The sequence below is a fragment of the Chrysochloris asiatica genome, unplaced genomic scaffold (assembly GCF_000296735.1).
Source record: "Chrysochloris asiatica unplaced genomic scaffold, ChrAsi1.0 scaffold00142, whole genome shotgun sequence".
Classification (NCBI taxonomy): domain Eukaryota; kingdom Metazoa; phylum Chordata; class Mammalia; order Afrosoricida; family Chrysochloridae; genus Chrysochloris; species Chrysochloris asiatica.
Genome location: NW_006408660.1, coordinates 6,187,297 through 6,212,942, shown reverse-complemented (window position 1 = coordinate 6,212,942; position 25,646 = coordinate 6,187,297). Strand labels below are relative to the sequence as shown.

General features: G+C 45.7%; 1 protein-coding gene across 1 annotated transcript in view; it reads right to left on the bottom strand.

The window, feature by feature from the left end:
• Positions 1-5,160: 5,160 nt before the first annotated feature.
• The window catches only part of EFCC1 (EF-hand and coiled-coil domain containing 1), a 79,247-nt gene continuing 58,761 nt past the window's right edge, over positions 5,161-25,646 (bottom strand). The window contains exons 3-8 of the mRNA XM_006870474.1: positions 21,247-21,407; positions 17,928-18,072; positions 16,284-16,449; positions 6,820-6,960; positions 6,340-6,409; positions 5,161-5,297 (exon numbers count right to left, since the gene is read on the bottom strand). Of these exons, the coding sequence (XP_006870536.1) occupies positions 5,161-5,297; positions 6,340-6,409; positions 6,820-6,960; positions 16,284-16,449; positions 17,928-18,072; positions 21,247-21,407 (820 nt within the window). The remainder of the gene's footprint in view (positions 5,298-6,339; positions 6,410-6,819; positions 6,961-16,283; positions 16,450-17,927; positions 18,073-21,246; positions 21,408-25,646) is intronic.

Here is a 25,646-nt window from a genome sequence, read left to right as displayed (position 1 = left end):
GGCTTTCTGCTCCCGTAAAGATTTACAGCCTCAGAAACCCTGTACAGGGTTGCTATGAGTCGGAACCGACTCCACAGCACATAACAACAACAACATTGTTAAGTTGGAGTCTTGATGTGGCACTGTGGGTTAATGCACTGCAAACTCGTTTGAATTGTAAGGTTGGCGCTTCAAGCTCATCAGCTGCTCCTCGGAAACTCTATACAGGGTCGCTATGGGTCGGAACCGACTTGATGGTACTTAACAATTGTTAAGTTACCTTGTGTGTAGGACAGCCAAGACAGGTTTGCCAGTTAAATTAGAAGATAAAAACTACATGGGGTTCTGTAAGGAGACAGGTAGTGCTTGCTCTGACTTTGATTAAAGTTCATCTTCCTGGTTACATGTGGGGTTGGAGTGTGATGGCAAGTGTTCTACATGTTTGGGGTAAAGAAGACAATAGAAGGGAAACTCATCAAATTTCACTCAGAAGTTCAATTTCACCCATGAGAAACACATTCTCATTTGTAACAGCAGGAAGTGAAGGGTATGGTATGGGAACGTGGTACATATTTTTGCCTGTGTAATTGTAACATCTTAAAGATTTTGAAAATGTTGGAAAAAGGTATCTGTCTTAAATTTTGACCTTCTGTCAGCAGAACAATAGGTGCAATAGGTGTGAATCTACTCAACACGATAATAAACTGAACTTTTAAAAGTAAAAAAAAAAAAATGTTTCCTTTAAAAATACATTCACGTATCTTTTATAAGGGAGCAGATCCTAAGAAAAATATTAAGTATAAAGTTGCATAGGTGGTGGACAGATAAAGGCAAATATCCAAGGAGTTAACGTTCAAATGAAATCAGTTTGGGATTTCCCGACCTCAGCCTTTTGAGATGACAGGGAACTTTACCCATTCATTCCTCTAGTCAGTAAACGTTTGCCACCTAGTGGTGAAGTACGGGGAAATTACCGGATTTCTTTGGTGGTGGTTGGGGGCAGTGGAGAGTGCAGTTTGCAGGTCACCAGAAAGTGAGAAGGGAGAGGATATTAGTTGGAATTTTTCAGAAAGCATTTTTAATATAGTGCAGAAATGCAGGAAACATTTTAATAAGACAATATGAATTCATCTAAGAAAAAGGGAGCCCTGGTGTGACACTGTAGGATAAGCACTGGACTGCTAACCTAAACATCGGTGGTTCAAACTCACCAGCCACTCCTAGGGTCCCTATTAGTTGGAACCAGTTTGAAGGCACTTAACAACAACAGGAAAAAGGTAAACAAGTGGTAGTGATAAAGACTGTTGACAGATATCTCAATTCTCCACTTTTCCTGAAATACATGGTAGGATTCCATCTCCCACCCAGACAGACCCAGGCCCACTTCATGGGTATGTGGCAGGTATGGCTGCACAGGGCTCTGCACAAGGAAGGCCTGCTCTTGGGGTATAATGCTTGATGATGGCTGTCTTAAAATTCATGATACATTCATCTCTGAATGTGTGGTTTTAAGTGCTGGGGCTGGGTGCCTTGACTTGGACACAGTGCCACCTCCTGTCACCTCCCTGCCTCATTCTCCTCCCCTGGCCCCCCAGGTGTTTCTCAGTTGCCCCTCCTCCCTTACCTCCCAGGAAAGAACAAAGGCTTATATGTGCCTCTAATGACACTTCTCTCTTGCTTTTTGAGTAAGGAGTACATTTTTATTTTACACTGGGCCCCCCAAATTATGTAGCTGGCCCCTCCCCCATTCCATGAAGTTAGGCAAGACTATATGCTTGACTTTGGCCAATGAGATGTGAGTGGAAGTTATGTCACTTTGAGAGACGGTAAGAGCAAGCGTACAGTTCTCCTCCCTCTCTCCTGCTTTGGTAGTGGGGGAAGCCAGTCTCGGTTCTTGAGTGACAGCCATAGTCTGAGCTCCCTGAGCCACTTGTGTTGGAGGTGAAGTGTGAGTGAGAATACTCCCCTTGTATAAAGCTAGTGAGACAGCCAATTTTTGTTGTTAACTACAGCATAAGCTAGCCACCACTATCCCAGTGTTTACTACTGTGTTCAGGTGTTCCTGGACATACATGTATAGGGCATTTACAGGGCACAAGCCTTGATATCCTAGGATGCAGCTCCCACTACGCATGTGCTACTCTTTGACATTGGGAAAGGGTCTGCAGTGCTCTGGCTTTGGCTCCCTTCTCTGTACAATGAGTACAGTCTTGCCTACCGCCTGGGGCCGTGGTGAGGACGCAGAGTGGTCAGTCAGTGAAAGTTCTTCCTCAGTGGTGGGAAGTGAATGGTAGTGGGTTCAGCTTAGCTAGCGCTTGGGTTGAGTCTGTCTCAGAACCTCACGGGGCCCATGATGAGGATCCTTGGTACGGAAAGAAACTCACAAAACATTTTCCTAGGGAAAAAAAAATTGGGGGTATCCAGAGCCATTCCCAGGTACTACAACCTTCACCTCTCCGAGCCTCAGTTTCCTCCATCTATAAAATGGAAATGTTAAACACCTCCACATCTCACAGGCTGCTTTAAACTTGTCATAAGTCATCAAAGTAATATTTTGTCTCAACAAAATCCACAGGTACGTATTGTCATTGTAGCTGGACACCTCTTGGTGGCCCTGCTGCTTATCACGGAGCTGGCTGGTCAAGTGGCTCCCACCATGTGAAGGTGGATGACCCCTAGGGAATGCGAGCAACAAACAGAAGGAATTTGGATCCCCCTCGGACCACGTGGAACACAGTTGCTCTGCCAACCAGTACTATTCAGTACCTGGTGCAGGAGAGAGAAATAAACGTCTCGCTCCTGTAGTATTTTGGAGTCTCCTTATTGGGGTGTCCTTACTAAGGCGAAAACAGCCCTGTGGCAGAGTGGGTGAGGTGCTGAGCTACTAAGTGCTAGCCACTCTATGGAAGAAATAGGAGGATTTGAGCTCCCATAGAGATTTACAGAACTGGAAACCGTAAGGAGCAGTTATACTTGGGTTCACTGAGTCAGATTCAACTCAATGACAGTGGGTTTTTTGGGAGAGATGTTTATTAAGGGGGTCTTAGCCTGTACTATAACTAATCTGGATCCCACATTCCAAACCCTTAGCAAACCCAGATTTTCCTAGCCAGAGGCACTTGTCAAGGACTCAGTGTATGTGTGAATTGGGCTCAAGACAGGGGGCCCCACTCCATGCTCAGACAACTTATTTGCTGTGTGATGCTTGGTAGCTCACCTAACCCTTCTGAGCACAAGATCCTGCTCCACCTCATAAACTTACCTTGATAAGACGCGAGGCATGCCAATGGCTGGTAAACAGTTGATTGCTGGGTAGCCGAGGGGTTCTCTTACAAAGCTTGGTGAGGCTGAAGTCTAATGCAGCTGTAATCTACAAGAACCTCATGGCTTCTCTGTCTGCTGTCTGGAGATTCCAGTAGGGGAACTGGGGAGTTTCATGAATGCCTTTCAACTCCATTTATTATTATATTTTTGTAAATTAACAGAGTAAAATTGACTTTTTTGGAAGTCGATTTCTAGTTTATATAAATTTTAACACGTTTAGATTCATGTCCACCATCGTCAGTATGTTGTACTGTCTTGTCTTATGTGATGCTGTGATGCTGGAAGCTATGCCACCATTATTTCAATAACCAGCAGGGTCTCCCAGGGTAGACAGGTTTCAGCAGAGCATGCAGACTAAGACAGACTAGGAAGAAAGGCCTGGTGATCAACTTCTAATATTTAGATCATGAAAATCTGTGGATCACATCAAAACTTTGTCCAACTTGCTTGCTTTGGATATATCCACAGAAGGGATCAACTGATGGAGGATAGTAAAGTAGAGGACCAGCAGGGGCAAAGGAGAACTTTGTGGAGCTGGAATGGCAGGCACCATGCTGGTCTGGTGATTGTGAAGGTGACTTGGGTTACCGTGAGTTGGAGTCCTGTCTGCAGCTAAGGCAGCACCAACAATTGACCCACATCAGCCTGCTGTGGGAGTACACAGGTGGTGGCCCCTGGGGTGGGCAGTTCTCACCCGCAGAGCTAGAGGAGTTGGCTGGAGGGCTCAGGCTCTGTGCTTGGCTCAGACTAGACTCCCTGGCTGTACTCATTGTCCCTGGGGAGATCTGTGGCCCTCCATTCCTGCAGCAACATCTTCTTTACTGGTTCTTTGCCTTTAGTCCACCCCCCGCATGGCAATCTCATTCTACTGGAAACCTTTCATGGCTCCCTACTACCATGGGGGCAAGGTCCCAGGTCCCAGTTCTGTCACTGGGGGCCCCATTTGATCTTTCTGCTTCCTGCCACCATTCAGAACAGACCAGCCTGCTTCCCTGTGTCCTCCCTCCTTACACACAGTGTACCCACCCTCCTGCCCACACGGACCATTCTGGGTTAGACTCCTGTTAGCAGTTTCCTTCTCCTCCATTGACCCTGACACTATCCACACTACCTTACAGTGTGGGCCAGTGGCTTTTCTCTCCTGGGAGAGGCCCAGCATTCAGTACATGTTGAGGAGAGAGGGGCTCCAGGTGCCGTTATTAATGGGGCCCATTTTAGTCCCTCCTCTTTGTCTATCTACGCCACATCTCTCTTTTAGAGCATCCACCAGGAAACCCACTGTAATCACACTTTCAGCATTTCCTGGGGACTGGGAGTTTCCCCCAAAGGGACCAGATGTGTACTGAAGGTTGGGTCTAGTCTTTCAAATTGGGAGCAGCAGGCACGCTGGTGGGAGGAAGGGCAGTGTTGGAAAGGAGGAGCTCCTAGGACTCCAGGGAAGGGATGTGGGGCTGGGCTGGGCAGGACAGTGGGTGTCTCTGTTCCAAGGACTGGGGAAACAGCAGCAGGTGCAGGTTGATCCAACAACTGCCACCTTTACTGTGGACTCTGGCACCAGGAACACAGGGGTGGCCAGGGAATCTGGCAGGAGTCCTGTGTCTGCAGTGGGAGGTGCTGGGCTCAGGTCAGACTTGGAAGGAGCCCGAGCCTCCAGGGTTCCACGATCACGGTGAGGAACCCCTAGTGGCACAGATCTTATCAAGCTGGTTGCAGGGGCAGTTTGACCAACTCAAGGGTTGTATGGCAGTGAAGATGCCCTGTGGGGTTGGATGGTGGTTGGACTGATGGAGAAGGCTAGTTTGATGATGTCAGTCTGGCTGGTACTGCTCTGGTAGTGGCCAGGCTGACCAGGTGGTCTCAGCATGAGATGAGAAGGGAATCGGTGAGGGCAGGAGCTGTGGAGGCCGGAGACAAGGGCTGTCTTCGTAAGAGTTTGCAGCTGGCTAGGGCTTGGTGCAGGGCATCTAGTACGGCCAAGGACCTAGTTCTGCCCTCTGCAAGGAAAGAGCAAGGAGGCACAGGGTGAGCCTGCAGGGCCCAGCACAGCTCACTCCAGCCCACAAAGCCATGCTCCCACTGGTATGTCTCGTGCCTTCCCAGCTCTGCCCAGCTAACTCTGAGGCCCAGGCCCCTGCTTCTACTTAACCCTCTGCCCCTTGCCCATTGAGGACCCAGGAGGGGATCTTCTTGATCTCCTATTTATGAGTAGGGCCCTCCCTCATTCCTGCCCCGAGGTATCTGGTGAGGTCCAGTGGGCAAGGGTTCCACCACTGCCAAACCAGCTCATCAGCCCTGGGGCCCCCTAGAGGCAGGAGCTTGGCCTTGCTCATCTTGGTTTCATGGGGCACAGGCAGGCACTGATGGACCTCTGCTGCCCTGAACTCTGTGTAAACATGGAGGCCAGATAGCCTAGTGCTTAACCAAGATGCTCTGGTGAGAACCCGATGTCATGTCCGTGCCTCAGTCTTCTATCTCTGGAATGAGGTGATGACTTTGCTGTAAGAACTCAGTGAGTTAAAACTATGTAAAGCACTCACCCACCATCTGGAGTCACTGGGTGGTGCAAATGATGAATGCATTCAGGTGCTGACTGAAAGGTGAGGGGTTCAAGTTCACCCAGAGGCTCCTCAGAAGAAAGGTCTGGTGATGTACTTCTGAGAACTTGCCCACTGAACTCTATAGAGCACAGTTCTACTGTGACATACTTGGAGCCATCTGATTGGGCAACTTGACAGCAACTGGGGAACTGGGATACTCAGTGCTGCCATGCAGTAAGTCCAGGGAACAGGCAAGTCTGCACTGCCGGCAGGGTGAGCCTGCCACTCTGGCCGAGCTTGGCTGCGCTGGCTTCTACTTGGGAGTTTTGTTGAATAGCACTTATAACGTTCCAAATGATGCCCGGAGAAGTCTATAGGCCAGGGAAGACAGTGCCATTTTGGTGAATGGACACTCAGGACAGAGTGCTGGGTTTGGGCTGAGGCTGGGTTTGTGCATCATCAGGTTGCCTTCAGTGCAGAAAGACTGGGGCTTTCCTACCGTGTGTGGGGTCCCTGCAAGCGTCCAGCGAGCTCAGTAAAATCTTCCCCACGGCTCTTTTCGATATATTCTTCAAAAGAAACAAGGACAGCTGGGTCAGATAAAGCTGCCCTGTTCTCATTCACCTTCAGCCCTGGGGCAGTAAGATCCCTCTCCCCATGTCCCTTCCTGATCCCCAGACTGCTTGCTTGGCCTCCTTAGAGATCCTTGGTGGTGGCTGGAGAGTGTGCAGGATCCATTATTCCTGCAAACCTCACATAGGCATCAATCCCCATCTTGGCACTTGGAAGACAAGTTAGAGAACACTTTACATACATTAACTCATTGAATCTTTGCAACTACTTGTATTTTGCAAGTTATTCTGAGCCTCCACTTCTGCAACTGTATAAAGGAGGTAACACCTGCCTACTGTGAGGAGAGCCCACAGCTTTGGGCAAGTGTCCCCTGCCCAGGGCTCCAGCCCCACCCCTGTGAACCTACCAGGGCCCGGAGCCTCTGCAGGAGCTGCAGCACATCCCCCAGCTTCTCCTCCAACAGGGAGAGGCGCACACGCTCTGTCTCCACCATCTGCAGCTCCAGCCTCAGGTGCTCATTCTCCTCCACCTTCTGCTGCAGTTCGGCCTGCAGGGACCAACAGCCTTAGTGCTCGCAGCTCCTCTCCCTAGTAGTCATGACCCCAGCCCCATGGAAGGCCGGTAGCCTGTCTCCACCTCCTCTTACCCCTTTCCCAGTGGCCATCTCACCTGGTTTCCTGCTAGATGACTGGAACAGATGAAACTACCACTGTCCCCTCAAGGAAGGCACTGAGGTTCAGAGGGGCTGAGTTACCCAGTCTAAGGCTGAACCGCAAATCAGGCTGATGTACAAATGTGCGTATTTTGTTTCCAAGTCCAAGGAGTCTATTCTTCCCTCTCTTATCAATCTGTTTTCCTATCTGTTCTTTAAAACTAATGTGATTGACACCCTTGGAACCAGTCAGGCTAGCTTACACGGCAGGTGTCTATTGGCAGGCTAGTGGGTAGCTGGATGACCTCAGGAATGGGGTGGCTATGGGATTGGATAGACTGTACATATAGTAACTTCTCAAGTCTCTTACTCCAAGTCACTGTCACCTTGACATGTACCAGGGTATCTACTGCCAGGAGAGGATGTCACACAATGCCAAATGTCAACCTGCAAGGATGTGTGCAAGGGGTTGGGCAGTCCTGCACTTGGAAAGTTTGATTATGATACGTATAGGTGATTCTTGTTTGGGGTTTATCCTGTTTGGGGTTCCTTGAGATTCTTGAATGCATATCTTCTCGTCTTTCATGATATTAGGGAAGTTTTCTTCTAATAAATTTTCTCTTTTTTTTTTTTTTTTTGCCTCTTCCTATCCTGGAATTCCAATCACTTGTAAGTTATTCCTCTTGATGGTGTCCCATATAATTCTTAGGCTTTATTTCTTTTTTTTCCTTTGTTGTTTGTCCTGATTGTTCCTCTAGCAGATTAGTGTTAAGAGATTTGTCTTTAAGCTCACTAATTCTGTATTCTATTGATTCAGTTTTACCCTTTTGCCCTTTCAGTGTATTATTTCTCAAATTTTAGTGTTAGTCTTCTGTATTTCTATTTACTGTTTTTGTATGATTTCATTTATTTAGTCAGTTTTCTGAATTCTTCTACAGTTTTGCCTGTATTTTCCTTGATTTTTGTTTTCAGTTCATTGGAGGTACCTAAATATGTTTTTTTCAGTGCATTGAAGGTACCTGAATATCATTCTTTTAAACTCCTTATCAGGTAGTTCTAAATCCATTTCTTGCTCAAAAAGGTTTTCTGGCTTTGCGTTTTGGTCACTTGTTTGAAATACCCTCTTGTTTGTTGGTGTAAACAGAGCCGTTTTGATGTTAATGTATTTGTACTTAATTGGTGATAATATGTTGTTGGTTTCTTATATGCTCCTCATCTGTCTTCTGAGGGGGACAGAGGTTGGGAGTTTGCACAGTTTTCTGTTCACTGTTCAACTAGCAAAGCTGAGGGAGGGTTGGCTTGGTGTTGGTTAGGTGGTATAAAAGTGGGTGAGAGAGCTTTCTCAGTGGATGGGATTTCAGGAGGCAGAAGTGTGGGTGTAGCTGAGCAGAGTGGGTAAGACAGCTGTCTTCCAGTGGGTGGAAGAAAATAACAATAGCAAAAGAAGAAAGAAAGAAAATAGCTCTTTTCCTTCAGTGTACCACAAAGATCCTTATGTCACTATGGTGACTGCCCCTCCACTCAGTGTTACCAGTATTGTGAGAACAAGCCCTGTCCCAAGTCCCACTTCTGCTGACATGTCCTTGATGCCAAGATTTGCATCTTTGACCTGCAGTGAAAAATACTTTTTTAAGTATTCTTTTTTCCCTCTCCCTGGTTTTGTGGGGTTTATTTTTTTAAATAATTTTGTTCCTTTATTTTCTTGTTTGTTTCCCCCTTACCTGTTTTTTCTTATTATTGTCTCTTTCTCTTGGTTTTTTGTTTGTTTGTTTGTTTTGAGACAAGACATTTACTGGTGGTCACAACCAGGTGGGACAGTACTACCAAACCCTTCATGAATGCAGGTCCTGACATTTGTCTTAGAGACCACAGCTAGGGGCATATTTGACTTCACAGCCCTCTGGTAGGCGGCGTTTCTAAGCCACCATGTTTTCAAACTCATCAGCATTAAACTTGGCAAAGTCCCACTTCTTGGAAATGTGGATCTTCTGGCACCCAAGGAAATTAGGACTGTCTCCTGCGTAGGGCCTCAGTCATATGGTCCTTGTTTGAAGCTTAGTGCAGATGGACATGATGACATGAACACAGTATCCTGGGGTTTTCCAAGGCACCTCCCATACCTGTATAGAGCCCCAGCACAGGACAACATCTTATTAATACAGATGACATGGAAGGGATGGGGCCACAGTTGGATGGGAAAGCCTTTTCACCATGTACTTACTAGCATAAACATGGCCTGTCTCCAGGGCTTCTAAGGAAAGTTGTTCATATTTATCCAACACAGTGTAGTTTCAGAGCAGACACTCACCCACAAAACCAGGGAGAGGGAAAAAATAATACTTTAAAAAAGGAAGAAAGTATTGGAAAAAAGGAAAGAGAAACAGAAAAAGAAAGAAAAAAAGAAACCAGAAGGTATGTGGGGGGTGGGTGGGTGGGTGGGGAGGCGAGCAGGGCCTAAAAGAAGGGAAGAGAAAGAAAAGGAAAAAATAAATGGAGAAAATTGGGGGTGGTGGACCTGTTTGCTGAGGAGGTGACTGGAGGCAGGGTACCTGGTATAAGTTGGCACCCTTTACTGGCCAAGGAGGTCACATGGATGGAAAAGGAAGCAGGAGCTGCCTTTCTTGAATGGAGTTCCCATGAGCCCAGAGGACAGTTTTGGGGTATAGCGCCTGGTTCTAGGAGTTCCTGTGGGTTCAGAGGGCAGCTGAGGGCAGAATGCCTGCTACCAGAACAAGTTCCTTCAGCTCAGAGGGCAAGTGGGATAAGGGCATCAGGTACCAGATGAGCTCCTACCCTCTCACCCGAGGTGGCTGGGGTCAGGGAGCCTATCTGACATAGCATATTCTGCTAAAGTGAGAAAGCTAGAGCACATACATGCCTCCAAATGTAGGGGCAGGGGTACGTGCAGCCTGCACCCCCGATCCACAGGGCATGCCTCTGACCTCAGGTTGGGTTTTGCAGGTGGTGTGTGTGTCACTGGCTGCCAGGTGGGTGAGGGCAGGGTCTAGCTCAACTCTGGTCATCATGAGGGTGTGAAAAACAAGGGGAAACCGCCTTGTTGGTCACCAGCCACTGGTATGGTCTTGGACAAGCAGAGCCCATTAATAGGTGCTGCCCAGATTAACACTGCTTGCACAAGTTCAAAAGGGCCACACTGTGTTGATTCACCCATTCCAGCTGTCTCCTCGCTCACCACTTTTGTTCAGCAGCTTCTCCCAGGCAGTATTTTATTCACTTCTCCATCTCTTCCTCTGAGGTTCAGGGTTCCAGGATTATCATCTGTGTCTGTTTCATTAGGTCTCTTGTGTCTGTTGCAGAGTAGTCTGCCTGTCTCATCTGCCATCTTTCCAACAATCCCTCATTTCCTTTTATAGAACTCAACAAAATATGTGCATGATCTTGACCTTTGTCCAATTTATAGAAATGATCAAGGGACTGTTTTCTTTCATATACTGAGAGGCTGGAACCTAAGCAGACCCCTCTCTCTATCCCCTGCATTAGCATTTAAATTCAAACACTTAGTTTGTGGAAGGCTGTCATATACAGCAGGAGCCGTAACTCCATGTTGAGTCTTGACTACAGTTCAGATCCCATTTGGCTCCTTTGTTACTTCCCCAGTGCTTGCTGACCATTAAACCAGCAATGTGGCTCTGCTTAAACAAGTATAGGCAAGGCCAAGGAGGGCAGTCTGCCTTCAGGAAGAGATGGCTGAAAGTAGATTAATTAGTATGTAGAAAGTGCTCCAAGAACTAGGGAACTTGCCTGGGCCTTTACCAAGAGTAGTCAATCAGACACATGTTATCTAATTTAAAACTTGGGGTCTTGGTGACTAGGCCTCAAAGTTAGATGACTGAAGTCCCAGAACCAATCCTGTGACCTTTTAAAATCGGCAGTACTATATGTATCCCAGTCATGGTCTTGTGTTCCACTTCTGTAGCCCCATCAGTGACAGTGATGGATGGACCTGCCACCACCCATGATCTTGTGATGATTTCCTTAGTTCTCTGTTGTGATTCAATGGGGGCTTCATCACCCCCCTGTGCTGGGTACATGCTAAGCCGGGATAATCATTTTTGTTTGGTCTTTATCATGTTGAAGGCTTAATAGAAGGTCTTTATAAAACATTTGAAACTGGGGTCTTTTGTTTACCCTAGCACACTCCAATGGCCCACCTAAATGATCTCTAGAAAGAAAGAGCAGGTTTGAGGTGGCTCAGTGAGGTGGTTAAGGTTTAGCTGTGAGCCCAGCCCACCTAGCTTTTCTCTCCGGCTCTTTGAGGACAGCACAAGACAAAGCCTGTCCAGAACCTTGCACACTTACTGTGCTGTGTGTGTTAGCTGGTGGTGTTTTGTTATTAAAGGAGAGATGACTGTGTCAGAACACAGATATCTAAAAAACAGGATGGATTCAGAATTTCAGGTATCCAAATATACTACTATCTTAGATCAAAACTGCAGCAGGCTAGGGTTTCTTGGAACCATAATTTTTAATAGCATCCCATTTGGTTACTATGAATAGAGAAGTAGGTAGACTGAAAACATGCTAAAAGTGATTTCATTGAAATCCAGACGCTGCTCAGTCAGGGCCATCTATTCAAGCTGCTTGCCTAGCCTTCCCCCGCAACTTGGACTTGAAGTGGAACTCTTGTTCCTCTGGGGAACTACCTGTGCTCTCCTTTCTCTGACTGTGGTGGAAATGATAATCACAGAAGCTACCCATGAGCAAGGGATTAGCCCAGAGACAAGCACATAACTGAGGCTGGGCCAACTGAAGTCCTACCTGAGAGTTAGTGTACTAGGAGTCAGTTTGTCATCCTGTTGTAGCTGGTGTGGTGCTGGGATGCTGGAAGCTATGCCGCCGGTATTTTGGTGGACAGGTTTCAGCAGAGCTTCCAGACTAAGAGTGGAAAGTAGGAGAGGCAGACCACTTTTGAATGGTTAGCAACAGAAAATCTTAAGAATAGCAGTGATACATTGTCTGATTCAGTTCTGGAAGATGAGCCTTTCAGGTTGGAAGGCACTCAAAATATAACTGCAGAAGAGCTGCCTCCTTAAAGTAGAGTTGACCGTAATGATGTGGATGGAGCAAAGCTTTTGGGACCTTCATTTGCTGATAGGGCAGAACTCAGAATTGCAAAAAGAAGAAACAATTCCATATATCCATTAACAATTGGGAGGTTACAAAGTATCAATCTAGCAAAATTGTTGTTGCTGTCGTTATGTGCCGTGGTGTCGGTTGTGACTCATAGCGACCCTGGGTAGGGTTTCCGAGGCTGTAAATCTTTATGGGAGCAGGAAGCTTCATCTTTCTCCTGCGGAACAGCTGGTAGTTTTGAACTACTGACCGTGACAATAGCAGCCCGATTCGTAACCGCTACGCTACCAGAGTTCCTTGGAAGTTGTCAAAATTGAAATAGAAAGCATAAAGATCAATATCCTAGGCATTAGTGAGCTGAAATGGACAGGTATTTGTCATTTGAACCAGACAATCATCTGATTTACTATGCTGGCAATGGCATCACACTTGTTGCCAAAAAGAACAGTTCAAGATCTATCTTGAAGTACAATGCTACAGCCAGTGATGATGAAATTAAAGACCAACTTTTTCAGTCTGAAAGTAACCAAACATGTAATCAAGATGCATTGATAATTATGGTGATTGGAAAGTAAAACTTGGAAACAAAGAGGAAGGATGCGTAGTTGAAAATGTGACCTTTGTGAGTGAAACGGCATTGGAGACTGACTACATGACAGAATTTTTCAAGACCAATGACTTATTCATCGCAGATACCTTTTTACACAGCATAAACAGCAACTACACACGTGAACCTTACCAGATGAAATACACAGGAATCAAATTGACTGCATCTGTGTGAAGAGATGATGGAGGCGCTCAATTATCATTAAGCCAAACAAGGCCAGGGGCCAGCCGTGGGACAGACCACCAGTTGTTTCTGTGCAGATTCTGGCTGAAGCTGAAGAAAATTAAAACAAGTCCATGGGAGCCAAAGTATGATCTTAAGTATATCCCACCTGAATTTAGAAACCATCGCAAGAACAGGTTTGATGCATCAGGAACTAATGACCAAAGACCAACAAGTTGTAGGATGTCATCAAGAGCATCATATATGCTTTTGAAGAAAGCAAAAGGTCATTGAAAAGACAGGAAAGAAAGAAAAGACCAAAATAGATTTCAGTAGAGACTGAAACTTGCTCTTGAATGTAAAGAAGCTAAAGTGAGTGGAAGAAATGATGAAGTTAAAAGAGCTTGTAGTGTAGTGAATTATTTAATGTCTGAAACTCCCACCAAACAACAGTTCTGCCCTGCTGGGTCTGAGTAAGAGAAGGTGGAAGAAGATACTGATAGGATGACACAATTCAGCTGTGGATGCTAACAGAGTTCATTATAAACTCTAGCATAAGGAATCCTGATAGCATAGTGGATTGTGCGCTGGGCTGTTAACTGCAAGGCCAGTAGTTCTAGTCTACCAGTCATACGTCAGGAGAAAGAGGAAGCTTTCTGCTCCTGTAAAGATTTATAGTCTCGGAAACCCTGTACAGGGTCGCTGTGAGCCTGAACTGACTCCATGGCATCCAACCACCACTAGAATGGGTATAAAATGAACATCTCAGAAGCAGCAGTGGAGGGGTCTCACTACTATCAAGAAGAAAGAGCCAGGAGCACAGCACATCCTTTGTACCTTGAGATCTCTGTGCATTGAACCTTCTCAAAACAGGAACAGAAAGCTGTGACACCAGAGGAGTGTCAGAGGAGCAGCAGTAGCTGAACCAAGACCCACTGCACTAGACAGAGCTGTGGGCTTCCCAGACCTCGGAGCAAGTAAAGAGATAAGTTTGCTGATTCATGGAGCTAGAGCCGAGTACCTTTAGGCTGAGGCTTATGGGAGAGCGGCATGGCCTGTGGGCATTTATCAGCAGCTGACTAGAGCAACTGTGTATTTTTTGATCCTATATTATAACCTGTTAACTTCCCTAATAAACCCCATAACTATGAGTATGGTGTCTGAGTTCTTGTGGCCATTGCAATGAATTATTGAACCCAGTTGAGTAGAGAGGGCTGTGGGAGGAATGGTTTATCACAGTTTTTGCTTAGCTGAATAAATTTCAAAGGACACCATAAGAACACAAAGTCAAATACAATGAAATGTATAAAGACCTGGTGTTAGAAAACCAAAAAGGGAGAACACACTCAGCATTTTTCAAGTTGAAATAACTACAAGAAAAAAAAAAATCAATCCTTGTGTTGCAATATTGAAGGAGTCTATATGCAAAATAATGACTGATGCAGGAAGATGGAAAGAATATAGTCAGTATACCAAAAATAACAGGCTAGTGTTCAGTTATTTCAAAAGGTACTGTATGATTAAGAACTGATGGTAATGAAGGAAGAAAGAAGCCCAAGCTGCACTAAGGCATTGGTGAAAACCAAGGCTCCAGGAATTCACAGACTACAAATTGAAATCTTTCAACAAACTGATGTAGTGCTGGAGACACTCATCTATGCCAAGTAATTTGGAAGACCGTTACCTGGCCAACCAATTAGAAGAGACCCGTACTTGTCCCTATTTCAAAGAAAGGTGACCCAACAGAAAGCAAATATAATTGAACAATATCATTAATATCACATGTAAGTAACTTTTTTCTGAATGTAATTTAAAAATGGTTGTAGCAATACATCCATATGGAGCTTCCAGAAATTTAAGAAGACAATGTAGAACTAAGGATGTCATTACTGACATCAGATAAATCTTGGCTGAATGCAGAGAATACCAGAAAGAAGTTTACTTGTTCTTTATTAACCATGCAAAGGCATTTGATTGTGTGAACCATGAAAAAAAATATAGATACCATTGGGAAGAACAGGTATTCCAGAGCACTTAATTATGCTCATGAGAAACCTACACAAAGACCAAAAGACAATAATTGGAACAGAACAAGGGGAGTGGTTTAAAATCAGGAAAGATGTATGTCAGAGTTGTATCCTTTCACCGTATTTATTCAGTCTGTATGTTGAGCGAAAAATCCATCAGAATTAGCATCAGGATTGGAGAAAAACTCATTAATAATACCTGAGATATGCAGATGATAACAAACTTGCTTGTTGAAAGTGAAATGAACTTGAAATACTGTTGAAGATCAAAGACTATAACCTTCAGTATGGGCCGCACCTCAGTGGAAAGAAAACAAAATCCTCACAACTGGACCAATAAAAAACATAATAACAAATGGAGAAAATATCAGAGTTGTTAAAAACTTCATTTTGCTTATATATACAATCAATGCTCATAGAAATACCAGTGAAGAAATCAAATGATGAAATGCATTAGGCAAATATGCTGCACAAGACCTCTTTTAAAGTGTTCAAGAGCAAAGTTGTCAGTGTGAGGACTAAAGTGTGCCTGACCCAAGTCATGGTATTTTCAACTGCCTCACATTGCCTATGAAAGTTGGCCAATGAATAAGGAAGACCAGAGGAGAATTGATGCATGTGAGTTATGGTGTAGGGGAAGAATATTGAAAGTACCACAGGCTGCAAGAACAACAAACAAATCTTGAAAGAAGAGCAACCAGATTGCTCCTTAGAAGCAATGATGGCGAGAAATTGTCTTTCATACTTCAGACATGTTATCAAGAGAGACCAGTGCCTGGAGAAGGACGTCATGCTTGGTAAAGTGGAGGGTCAGTGAAAAAGAGGAAGACCCCCCAACGAGAGAGACTGACACAGTGGCACGGCAATGGGCAATGACATAGCAGTTGCGAAGATGCCGCAGGACCAGGCAGTGTTTTGTTCCCTTGTGCATAGGGTCAGTTTGAATCAGAACTGACTTGATGGCTCCTAACAACAAGAAAGGTCTCTTACTTTCCATCTGGAGTTTTTAATCAGAGCTGATAGAAACCTAGACAGGTGTCTGTCTTTCCTTCTTCCCCTACAAGGAGGTGAAAGTGAGTCCAGCATCCAGAGCAACATAAAGCTGGATGGGTAGAAACAATCTAGTCTGAGTGTCTGGATCCATCTGTGCATGCAGCTTATGTTTACCCCTATACTTCACAGCTCCTTGCTCTAGTAAGATTCCTCATTCCATTAAAATTAAAGAAAATCACTTCTGCTCTCTGAGTCTTGGTATACTCTGAGCCTCGTCTGTGAATTGGGTTGAGCTTTTTTTAGGTCCAGGCCTCAACCTCTGGGGCCCAGCTGACCTCCTCTCCAGGTGTCCCCAGGGTCTTCCTGTTGTAGTCCTGGGTCCCCAGCTGCTCCACTAGCATGGCAACAAAGGCCTCCAGCTCCCCCAGGGTGAGGGTGTGGTCTGCATTGCCCAGGTGACTGAAGCAAGTCATGAGCTGCTTGGCAGGCTGGTCATCACATCTGCAACAAATGAAGTGTCCCAATGCTATGAAAACTCTTTTCCAGCATCTTTGCTGCCTCAGAAAGACGATGTCATGACGGAGTCGTCTCCTCTTACAAGAGGAGCCCGGCCACCCCTGCTCAGCTCCCTCCTGTAGCTTCCCTCCCTCTGAATGAGAGGACCAGCCAAAGCCCTCTCTCCTCCTCATTCACTGCTGCTGCCAGCCAACACGCCTCAGGGTCTTTGTACTTGCTAGTCCCTCTTCCTAGGATGCTCTTCCCCCAACACTTGTACTGTATAGTCTCTGAATTCCTTCCCATCTCTGTTCAAATGACACCTTCTCAGGGAGGCCTTTCTAGAATCTTCCTTCAGGTCCCCCTGTTCCGTACCCACCTGCCATTTCTCACTAGAACACAGGCTCCAGGAGAGGAGGGTCTGGCTTTGTTTATAACTGTTTTTCCAGGAAACAATTACCTGGCACATAGCAAGTGCTAAATAAATGTTTGTTGATTAAAGACTCTAACCCCAGAGTCCTGGTGTGTGCTGTGGGTTAATGTGCTGGACTGCAAAGTTGGTTTGAACCACAAGGTCCACAGTTCAAACTCACCAGCCACTCCTCGGAATCCCTATACAGAGTTGTTAAGAGTTGGAACTGACTCAAGACTTAACAACAACAACCCCACAAAGGACTCCTGGTGTGGGTTTGTAGGGTCAGCACTGGACACCACGAGATCAGCAGTTCAAACCCATCAGCTGCTCCTCAGAAGCCCTATAAAGAGTTGCTATGAGTCGGAACTGACTTCATCACACTTAACAACAACAACAACCCCAGAAAACCCACAGCAGTTTACAGTATAATAAAATACACAGCTACCTCTAATGGCCTATCTACTTTGTGTCTGGCACCTGTTAAACACTTTATATCCTTGATTTCAAATCCTCACAAAAGCTCTGCCAGAGAGGCGCTACTACTATCCCATGTCAGGGCCAAAGAGAAGGTGACTCAGTGATCTAACTGCCCTAGGCATCCTCAGCTAAGGTGGTATGAGGTTCAAACAAGTTAAGAGGTAAGGCCAGAGGGAATGGAAGCAGTGTTATGTTGCAAGAAACTGGATTAGGGCAGGGTGGGAGGGGCACTGGAGCTTTGAGGCTTGTCTTGTTGTTGTTGTTAAGTGCTGTCGAGTCGATTCCGACCCATAGCGACCCTGTACAGGGTTTCCGAGGCTGTAAATCTTTACGGGAGCAGAACGCCTTATCTTTCTCCTGCGGAACCGCTGGTAGTTTCAAATTGCCGACCTTGAGGTTCCCAGCCTGATTCTTAGGACAGTCATCACAGCCACCCCTGAGGTATGTCCTCCTACCCCAGGTCACTGAATTCCCCACACAGTGCTCCACCTAGTGGATGAGGGTACAGAGCGGCACTGCCCGTCTCCCGTCTGAGCACTGGACAAGCAGTGGCCTGCCACAGGCAGGTCTTGGACACCTGCAGCACACATACCCACTCCTGCAGTTTAAGAGGCCTGCTAGCAGCTTCATGACTTCAGCCAGTGGGGGGCTCTGCTCCTCCCGCCACTTCTCCTCGTGGTCATCCTCCTCATCCGAGGCAGCCTGGCCTTCCACAGAGCGGAAGAGCTGCTCATCCTCTGCTGGAGAAACACAGGCACAGAAGCAAAGCCAAGTGCTGGGTCAAGGGTGGGAAGCCAGCCAGGCCCCTCAGAGGACCTACTTGACCTCACCCCTCCCTCTGCTCTAGCCCATAGGGATTCTGGGTAGTCAGGGAAGCTCTGGCGTCCTCTTGCATCTCTTCCAGGTGTCCCTTCCCATCCCATTCCCCACAGCACCCAGGAGTTTCCAAAGATGGTACCGCCCACTGTGTGACTGCCTAAGCCCACCACCCCCTCCTTGGAACTATGCACAAGACCACTAGGAGAGAGAGTCTAGCGGCTAGTACCTGTTTTGGTCTCAGAGGTGAACACTATTTCCACTTAAGGACATGGCAGTCCCAGCCAGAAAAGGCCAGGCTGTCTCCTAGAAATTGGGGTCAGAGTGTGGAGCACTAGTCAAATGAATAAGCGCTGGACTGCTCATCACAAGGTTGATGGCTCAAACTCACTCGCTGCTCCTTAGAAACCTTATATAGGGTTGCTATAAGTCAGAACCAAGTCAATGACCCTTAAGAGCAACAGGGAACTGAATAGATCTAATATTTGGGGGTGTGTGAAGGAAGGGGAGTCATGAATGTAACCCTCTGTGGTTTCCAACACTGCTGCGTCTTGGGCAGTGGGTGCCACCCTGACTGAGCTTCAGAGAACCTTGGGGTCTGCTGTAGTCACCTGGATTCTCCCTGGGGCCCCTCCCATTCTCTGTGGGACATGGGAGTCAGAATACTCTGCCACAGTGACTGGTTCAAGGAAGGGCAGGGGGTCCAATCTGAATCATCAAGAGTCAGGCCAAATTTGGATTCAAGTTTTCAGGAAAGAAAGAAAGATTCATACTGGCCTGGGTGTTGGGGTATATGGCCATCTAGACCCTCCAAGGGTAGAACCTTCTGGAAAGTGACTATGTGCAAAGCAAGGAGGTGTTTCGAGAGATTATCTGCTGGCATTTCTGCTGTACTTGAAACCAATTTGGGCTTTTTAGTTATGTGAACCAATAAATTCTCTGCTAGCTTAAGACAGTTTAGTTTGAATGACCTACCACTCATAGATTTAATTGATGCGGCCGTTTAGACCACATGACAAATTTATGAGCTCCCACCCCAGAGAATTATGTGCAGTAGAGCTGGTTGGACCTGGAATTGTGTATTTTCAAAAGGCTTCCAGGTGACTCTAGCTGCCTGCAGGTCTGGAAGCCACAGAGGGTATTCATGGGCTTCTGTCTTGTCTTGATAAAAACTATCCAAGAGCAAACAGAACCAGAATTGAAGTAAGCATGTCATGACTTTTTTTTTGGCTGGATTGTGTACTTTATTGATGGTACATGACAAGACTGGGTTATCTAAGCCCCTCCCCTTCTCCAGGGGGTCTGGATGGAACCTGTGAGGATGGGAGCTTCTCACTGTGTACGGGGTAGAGTTGGGGTAAGGACTTCCAGCAGCTGAGGGCCTCTCTCTTCCTCTAGTGCTGTTGCTGGGGCTGGTGGTCCAGGGGACTGTTATTCTTTGGAGGCCATGTGGACCATAAGATCTACCACCCTGTTGCTGTAGCCAAATTCATTGTCATACCAGGAAATGACCTTGACAGAGTGGTCCTTGAGGGCAATGCCAGCCCCAGCATCAAAGGCGGAAGAGTGGGTGTCACTGTTAAAGTCACCTGGTCTTCATTGTAACCCAGGATGCCTTTTAGGGGTCCATCTGATGCCTGCTTTATCACCTTCTTGATGTCACCGTTTTTGGCAGCTTTCTCCAGGTGGCAGGTCAGGTTCATGACAGATATGTTGGGAGTGGGGACATGGAAGGCCATACCAATGAGTTTCCCATTCAGTTCCAGGATGACCTTGCCCACAGCCTTGGCAGCACCAGTAGATGCAGGGATGATGTTCTGGGCAGCCCCACGGCCATCATGCCACAGTTTCCCAGAGGGGCCATCCACAGTGTTCTGGGTGGCAATGATGGCATGGACTGTGGTCATGAGTCCCTCCACAATGCCAAAGTTGACCTTAGCCAGGGGGGCCAAATAGTTGGTGGTGCCGGAGGCATTGCTGACAATCTTGAGGGAGTTGTCATACTTCTCGTGATTTATGCCCATCATAAACATGGGGGCATCAGCAGAAGGGGCAGAGATGATTACCCTTTTGGCACCACCCTTCGAGTGAGCCCCAGCCTTCTCCAAGGTTGTGAAGACACTGGTGGGCTCTACAACATATTCAGCACCAGCATCACCCACTTGATGTTGGTGGGATCTCGCTCCTGGAAGATAGAGATGGGCTTCCCATTGATGATAAGCTTCCCGTTCTCAGCCTTGACAGTGTCATTGAACTTGCCATGAAATCATACTGGGTGAAATCATAATGGAGCATGTAGACCACGTAGCTGAGCTCAATAAAGGGGTCATTGTTGGTAACGAACTCCACTTTGCCAGAGTTAACAGCAGCCCTGGTTACCAGCACCCAAAACGGCCAAATCCATTGACTCCTGTCTCAGGGATGCGGCTGGTACTGCAAGAGAAGCTGTGGCTGCCTGTCAAATGGGGAGGAGCCATGTCATGACTTTTTGATGGTGTGAATGTGTTTCCAATGACGATTTGTTTTTTTTTTCTTCAGTGAACTTTCTGACGCTGTGCCTGTGTGTGCGCATGTGTGAGCATGTGTGTATATGTGTGTGTGGTGTCATTTCCGCCTTGATGCCTGGGACGGGACAGGTGAGGGGCTCTGAAGATGGATGGGAGTGATGGAGGTCTGGCAGCATCTCTACAACTGCCCATGCCGAGCTAGTGAAAACAGACACCACCTCAGCCAGTTTTTCTAGCCCTTGAGAGAGCCACTTTTACCCAGCATTCTGACGGCTTCATATGCACCAGCATGGTCTGGCCCCAGATCTTAACATTATGGTTCTCTCTGTGGTCTTCTTGCGGGGTGATCATCTAGCCCCTCTTACACCCCTCTGATGGCGGGGAGCTTACTCCACCCCAGCTCCCTGAGCAGCCAACCAATCCCTCCTCTCAGAAAGGGGCAAATACGGACTCAATGCAGCCTGAGCAGATAGGCGAGGAGATTCTGAAGCTGATGGTAGCATTGGGGCAGACAAACCCCAGGGACAAGGTAGGGCTACAGCTACTTCACTGTGAGCCTGGGAGAAAGCTTTGGTGTGAGGGACCAACCTTCATCCAGGTGTCTGCTTCCAGAGCTACTGTCTGACTGCCAGGCTGCTCCCTCAGGAAGGGGGCCTGGGTCTCTGGCCACACTGTCTTCAGGTTCACCGTTGTTAGTTTCTAGCTCTGGGCTGGCTTGTGGTGAGACTGGGAGCTGGGTGACTTCTGACCTGTGGGCAGGGGAAGAGACATAGGTGCTGAGAAGGAGGCAGGGCCTTGGTCAGCTCCTGGCAGGAGAGTGTGGGGGTGGATTTATCCTTTTCCACTCTACTTTGCACTATCTAGGAGGCACTCAAAGAAGACCCAGGGATTAACCCTATTGGCTACCTACCTAATGCCTAGTCACTCGTAGTCCCTTCAGAATCAGCCTTAGATAACCCAGTGGAAAGTGCCAGATACTCATGATTTCAGCCTCCCTTACAGCTAGGGAAGGGGACTGTAGCCCAATTTTAGCCAATGAAATTCAAGATGAGATCTTCTGAGGGTCCTCCAGAATATAATGTCATTTCATAAAAAGAGACCCTGGAAAGGAAATGCCCCTGTCTTTGGAATATGTGATGTTTGGAGCTGTAGCAGCCATCTTGTGGCCATGAGGAGATAGCTAAAAGAATTGTAGAGTAATTGAATAAGAACCCTGACATCTTTTAGCTGCTGAGTTGACCAGCCCTGAAGACACCCCTCACTGGACTTACTATGGGTTAGATTTTTTTTTTTTTTTTAAAGTCTTCCAGAATAAATAAAGAACTGCTACAACTTGACAACAAAAAGACAAACAAATGAGTAACCAACTAGAATAGTCAGTTCTTCAATTAAGATTTCTTGGCCAATAATACCTATGGGTCGGAACCGACTCGACGGCACTTAACAACAACAACAACAACAATACACAGAAAGACTCAACAGTTTTAGTTGTTTTTGTTAAATGCTGTCAAGTTGGTTCCAACTCCTACAGCACAACATGCAAAACTGGCTAGTATTTTATACCCACTAGTATCTTGTAGCGTAGTGGTTACAAATCGGGCTGTGAACCTTAAGGTCAGCAGTTCGAAACTACCAGCTGCACCGCGGGAGAAAGATGAGGCTTTCTACTTCCGAAAAGATTTACACCCTCGGAAACCCTATACAGGGTCGCTATGTGTCGGAACCGACTCGATGGCACATAACAACAACAACAACAAGTATGATTACAAGACTGAACTGCTTGCCTAGACTGCATCTACCCTCCTCTATGGGCATAGCCTTAAGACACAACTCTGTGCATTAACTACAATAATAATAACTAGCTCTTTCAGAGTATTTCCTAGGTACACGCAGAATTTTAAATATTTTCCTTACCTTATGACGTAGGCAACATTATTATTCCCATTTTACAGATAAGAAAATCATGGCACAGAGCTAGTGTAACCTCAGGCTGCTCAACTTGGAAGTGGGTGAGCTGGGTTTACACTCAACATGCCTGGTGTGACCTGCTCAGCTGGTGCACTCACGAGGTGACTAAAGGTCCTGGAGGAGGAAAGGAAGTCACTAAGAACAGAGCCATTCAGAGAGTGGGGCAGATGAGGAAATACTTTGGAATTTTTCAAGAAGTAAAATGTGGCTGCAGAGAAATTCAGCTAACAGTTACCCCAGGGAGATTTGTTGTCTGCTACTCTTACTTTCCACCACTTATCTGCCAGTTTGTTGGGCTGTGGTGGCTTACATGTTGCTGTGAAGTTGGAAGCTGTGCACGTCATCAGTGTTTCAAATACACCAGGGTAGGTCATGGTGGACAAGTTTCGGTAGCGCTTCCAGACTAACACAGACTAGGAAGGAGAGGTGGACAGTCACTTAAAACCTTAAGAACTGCAGTGAATCAAAGTCTGATGTAGTGCCGGAAAATGAGCCCTTCAGGTTGGAAAGCACTCACAGTATGACTGGGGAAGAACTGCTTTCTCAAAGTAGAGTTGAAATTACGCCATGGATGGAGTAAAGTTTTCAGGGCCTTCATTTGCTGATGGGACACAACTCAAATAATTGGAACATGAAACATAATAGAACTTGAAATGTTGACATAGGAATATGAAGATAATTTGAAATATGAATCTATGGGAACTGGAAGTAGTCAAAAATAAGATGTAAGGCATAAGTATTAATAACCTAGGCATTAGTGAGCTGAAATGACTGGTATTGGCCATTTTAAATCTGATGATCATATGACTTAACTATGCTGGAAATGACAAATTGAAGAGTAATGTCTCACATTCATCATCAAAAAGAACATTTCAAGTTGTGTCTTGAAATGTAATGCTGTCTGTAATAGGATAATATCCATATTCCTACAAGGAAGACCAGTTAATACTACTATTATTCAAATTTATGCAACAACCACTTAAGGCAGTGACGATGAAATTGAAGAATTCTGATAACTTTTTCAGTGTGAAATTGATCAAACATGCAATCAAGATGTACTGATAATTACTGGTATTTGGAATACAAAGGTTGGAAACACAGAGGAAAGATCAGTAGTTGGAAAATATCAATAGTGATAGAAATGATGCTGGAGATCACATGATAGAATTTTGCAAGACTACTGACTTCTTCATTGCAAATACCTTTTTTAAACAACATAAAAGATGACTATACAAATGGGCTTTACCAGATGGAATACACAGAAATCAAATTGACTGCATATGTGGGAAGAGATGGTGGGAGAGCTCCATATCATCAGCCAAAACAAGGCCAGGGGCAGACTGTGGAACAGACCATCAACTGCTCATATGCAAGTTCAAGCTGAAGCTGAAGAAAATTAGAACAAGTCCACGAGAACCAAATTGGGATCTTGAATATATCCCACCTGAATTTAGAGATCATCTCAAGAACAGATTTGATGCATTAGACACTAATTACCAAAGATTAGTACATATATGAGTAGATATGTAAGCTGACTAAGTATGTGTGATGGCAGACAGAAATATACCCATGACCAAATATAGTTTTGTTGTTATCATTAGGTACCACCGAGTCGGTTCCGACTCAAAGCGACACTGTGCACAACAGAACAAAACACTGCTCTGTCCTGTGCTATTCTCACAATCACTGTAATGCTTCAGTCCATTGCTGCTGTCACTGTGCCAATCCATCGCGTTAGACGTCTTCCTTTTTTCGCTGGCCCTCTACTTTACCAAGCATGATGTCCTTCTCCAATAACAGGTCACTCCTGAAAATATGTCTGAAGTATGAAAGATGAAGTCTTGCCATCCTACAGGAAGAAAGCAAAAGGTCATTAAGAAGACAAGAAAGAAAGAAAAGACCAAAATGGATGTCAGAAAAGACTTTGAAATTTGCTCTCCAGCATAGAGGTGGTGAAAGCAAATGGAAGAAATGAGGAGGCAAAAAAAAAAATTGAATAGAAAATTTCAAAGGGCAGCTTGAGAAGACAAAGTCAACTATTACAATGAAATGTGTAAAGACTTGGAAAACCAAAAGGGAAGAACATGCTCAGAATTTCTCAAACTGAAAGAACTGAAGAAAAATTCAAGTCTTGACTTGAAATAGTAAATGATTCTATGGGCAAAATATTGAATGATGCTGGAAGTATCAGAAGATGAAATACATAGAGTCACTGTACCAAAAAGAACTGGTCAATGTTCAACCATTTCAAGAGGTAGCATATGATCAAGAGCCGATCGTAGTGAAGCAAGAAGTCCCAAGGTGTACTGAAGGCATTGACAAAGAACAGGTTCCGGGAATTAATGGAATACAAATTGAAATCTTTCAACAAACTGATGCAGTAGTGGAGGTACTCACTCATCTATGCCAAGAAATTTGGAATACAGCTATCTGGCCAACTGACTGGAAGACATTCATATTTGTGCCCATTTCAAAGAGTGGTGACCCAACAGAATATTAGTTTAAAAATGGCTACAAAATACATTGACAAGGAACTGCCAGATGTTAAAGCTGGATTAAGAAAAGGACATCGAACAAGATTACCATTATGACATCAGATGGATCTTGGCTGAAAGCAGAGAATACCAGAAAGATGTTTACTTATTGTAATGGTTAGACTTCTGTGTCAACTTGGGTAGGCCAGGATTTCCATAGGTTTAGCAGTTGAGATGTGCTTATTCCTATGGTGATAAAACCGAATACAGGTATAGTCAGCATTATGATGAGTGACTATGAGCAGCCAACAATGAAAGGGATGCCTCCTTGGGTGTGTGGCCTGCTCCCAATGGACACATGGGAGGGACTTTCTCTCTTCTGCTGAGGACCTGGGATTTGACAATGATAAGATAATAAACTTCTCTTTAGAAAACCCAACCTGTGATATGTGGTACCGAGTGAATGGGGTTCTAGAGAAACAAAATAATAATGATGAGTTTTCTAAACTGATGCTCAAGTCTGACTAATATTAAAGGCACTGATAT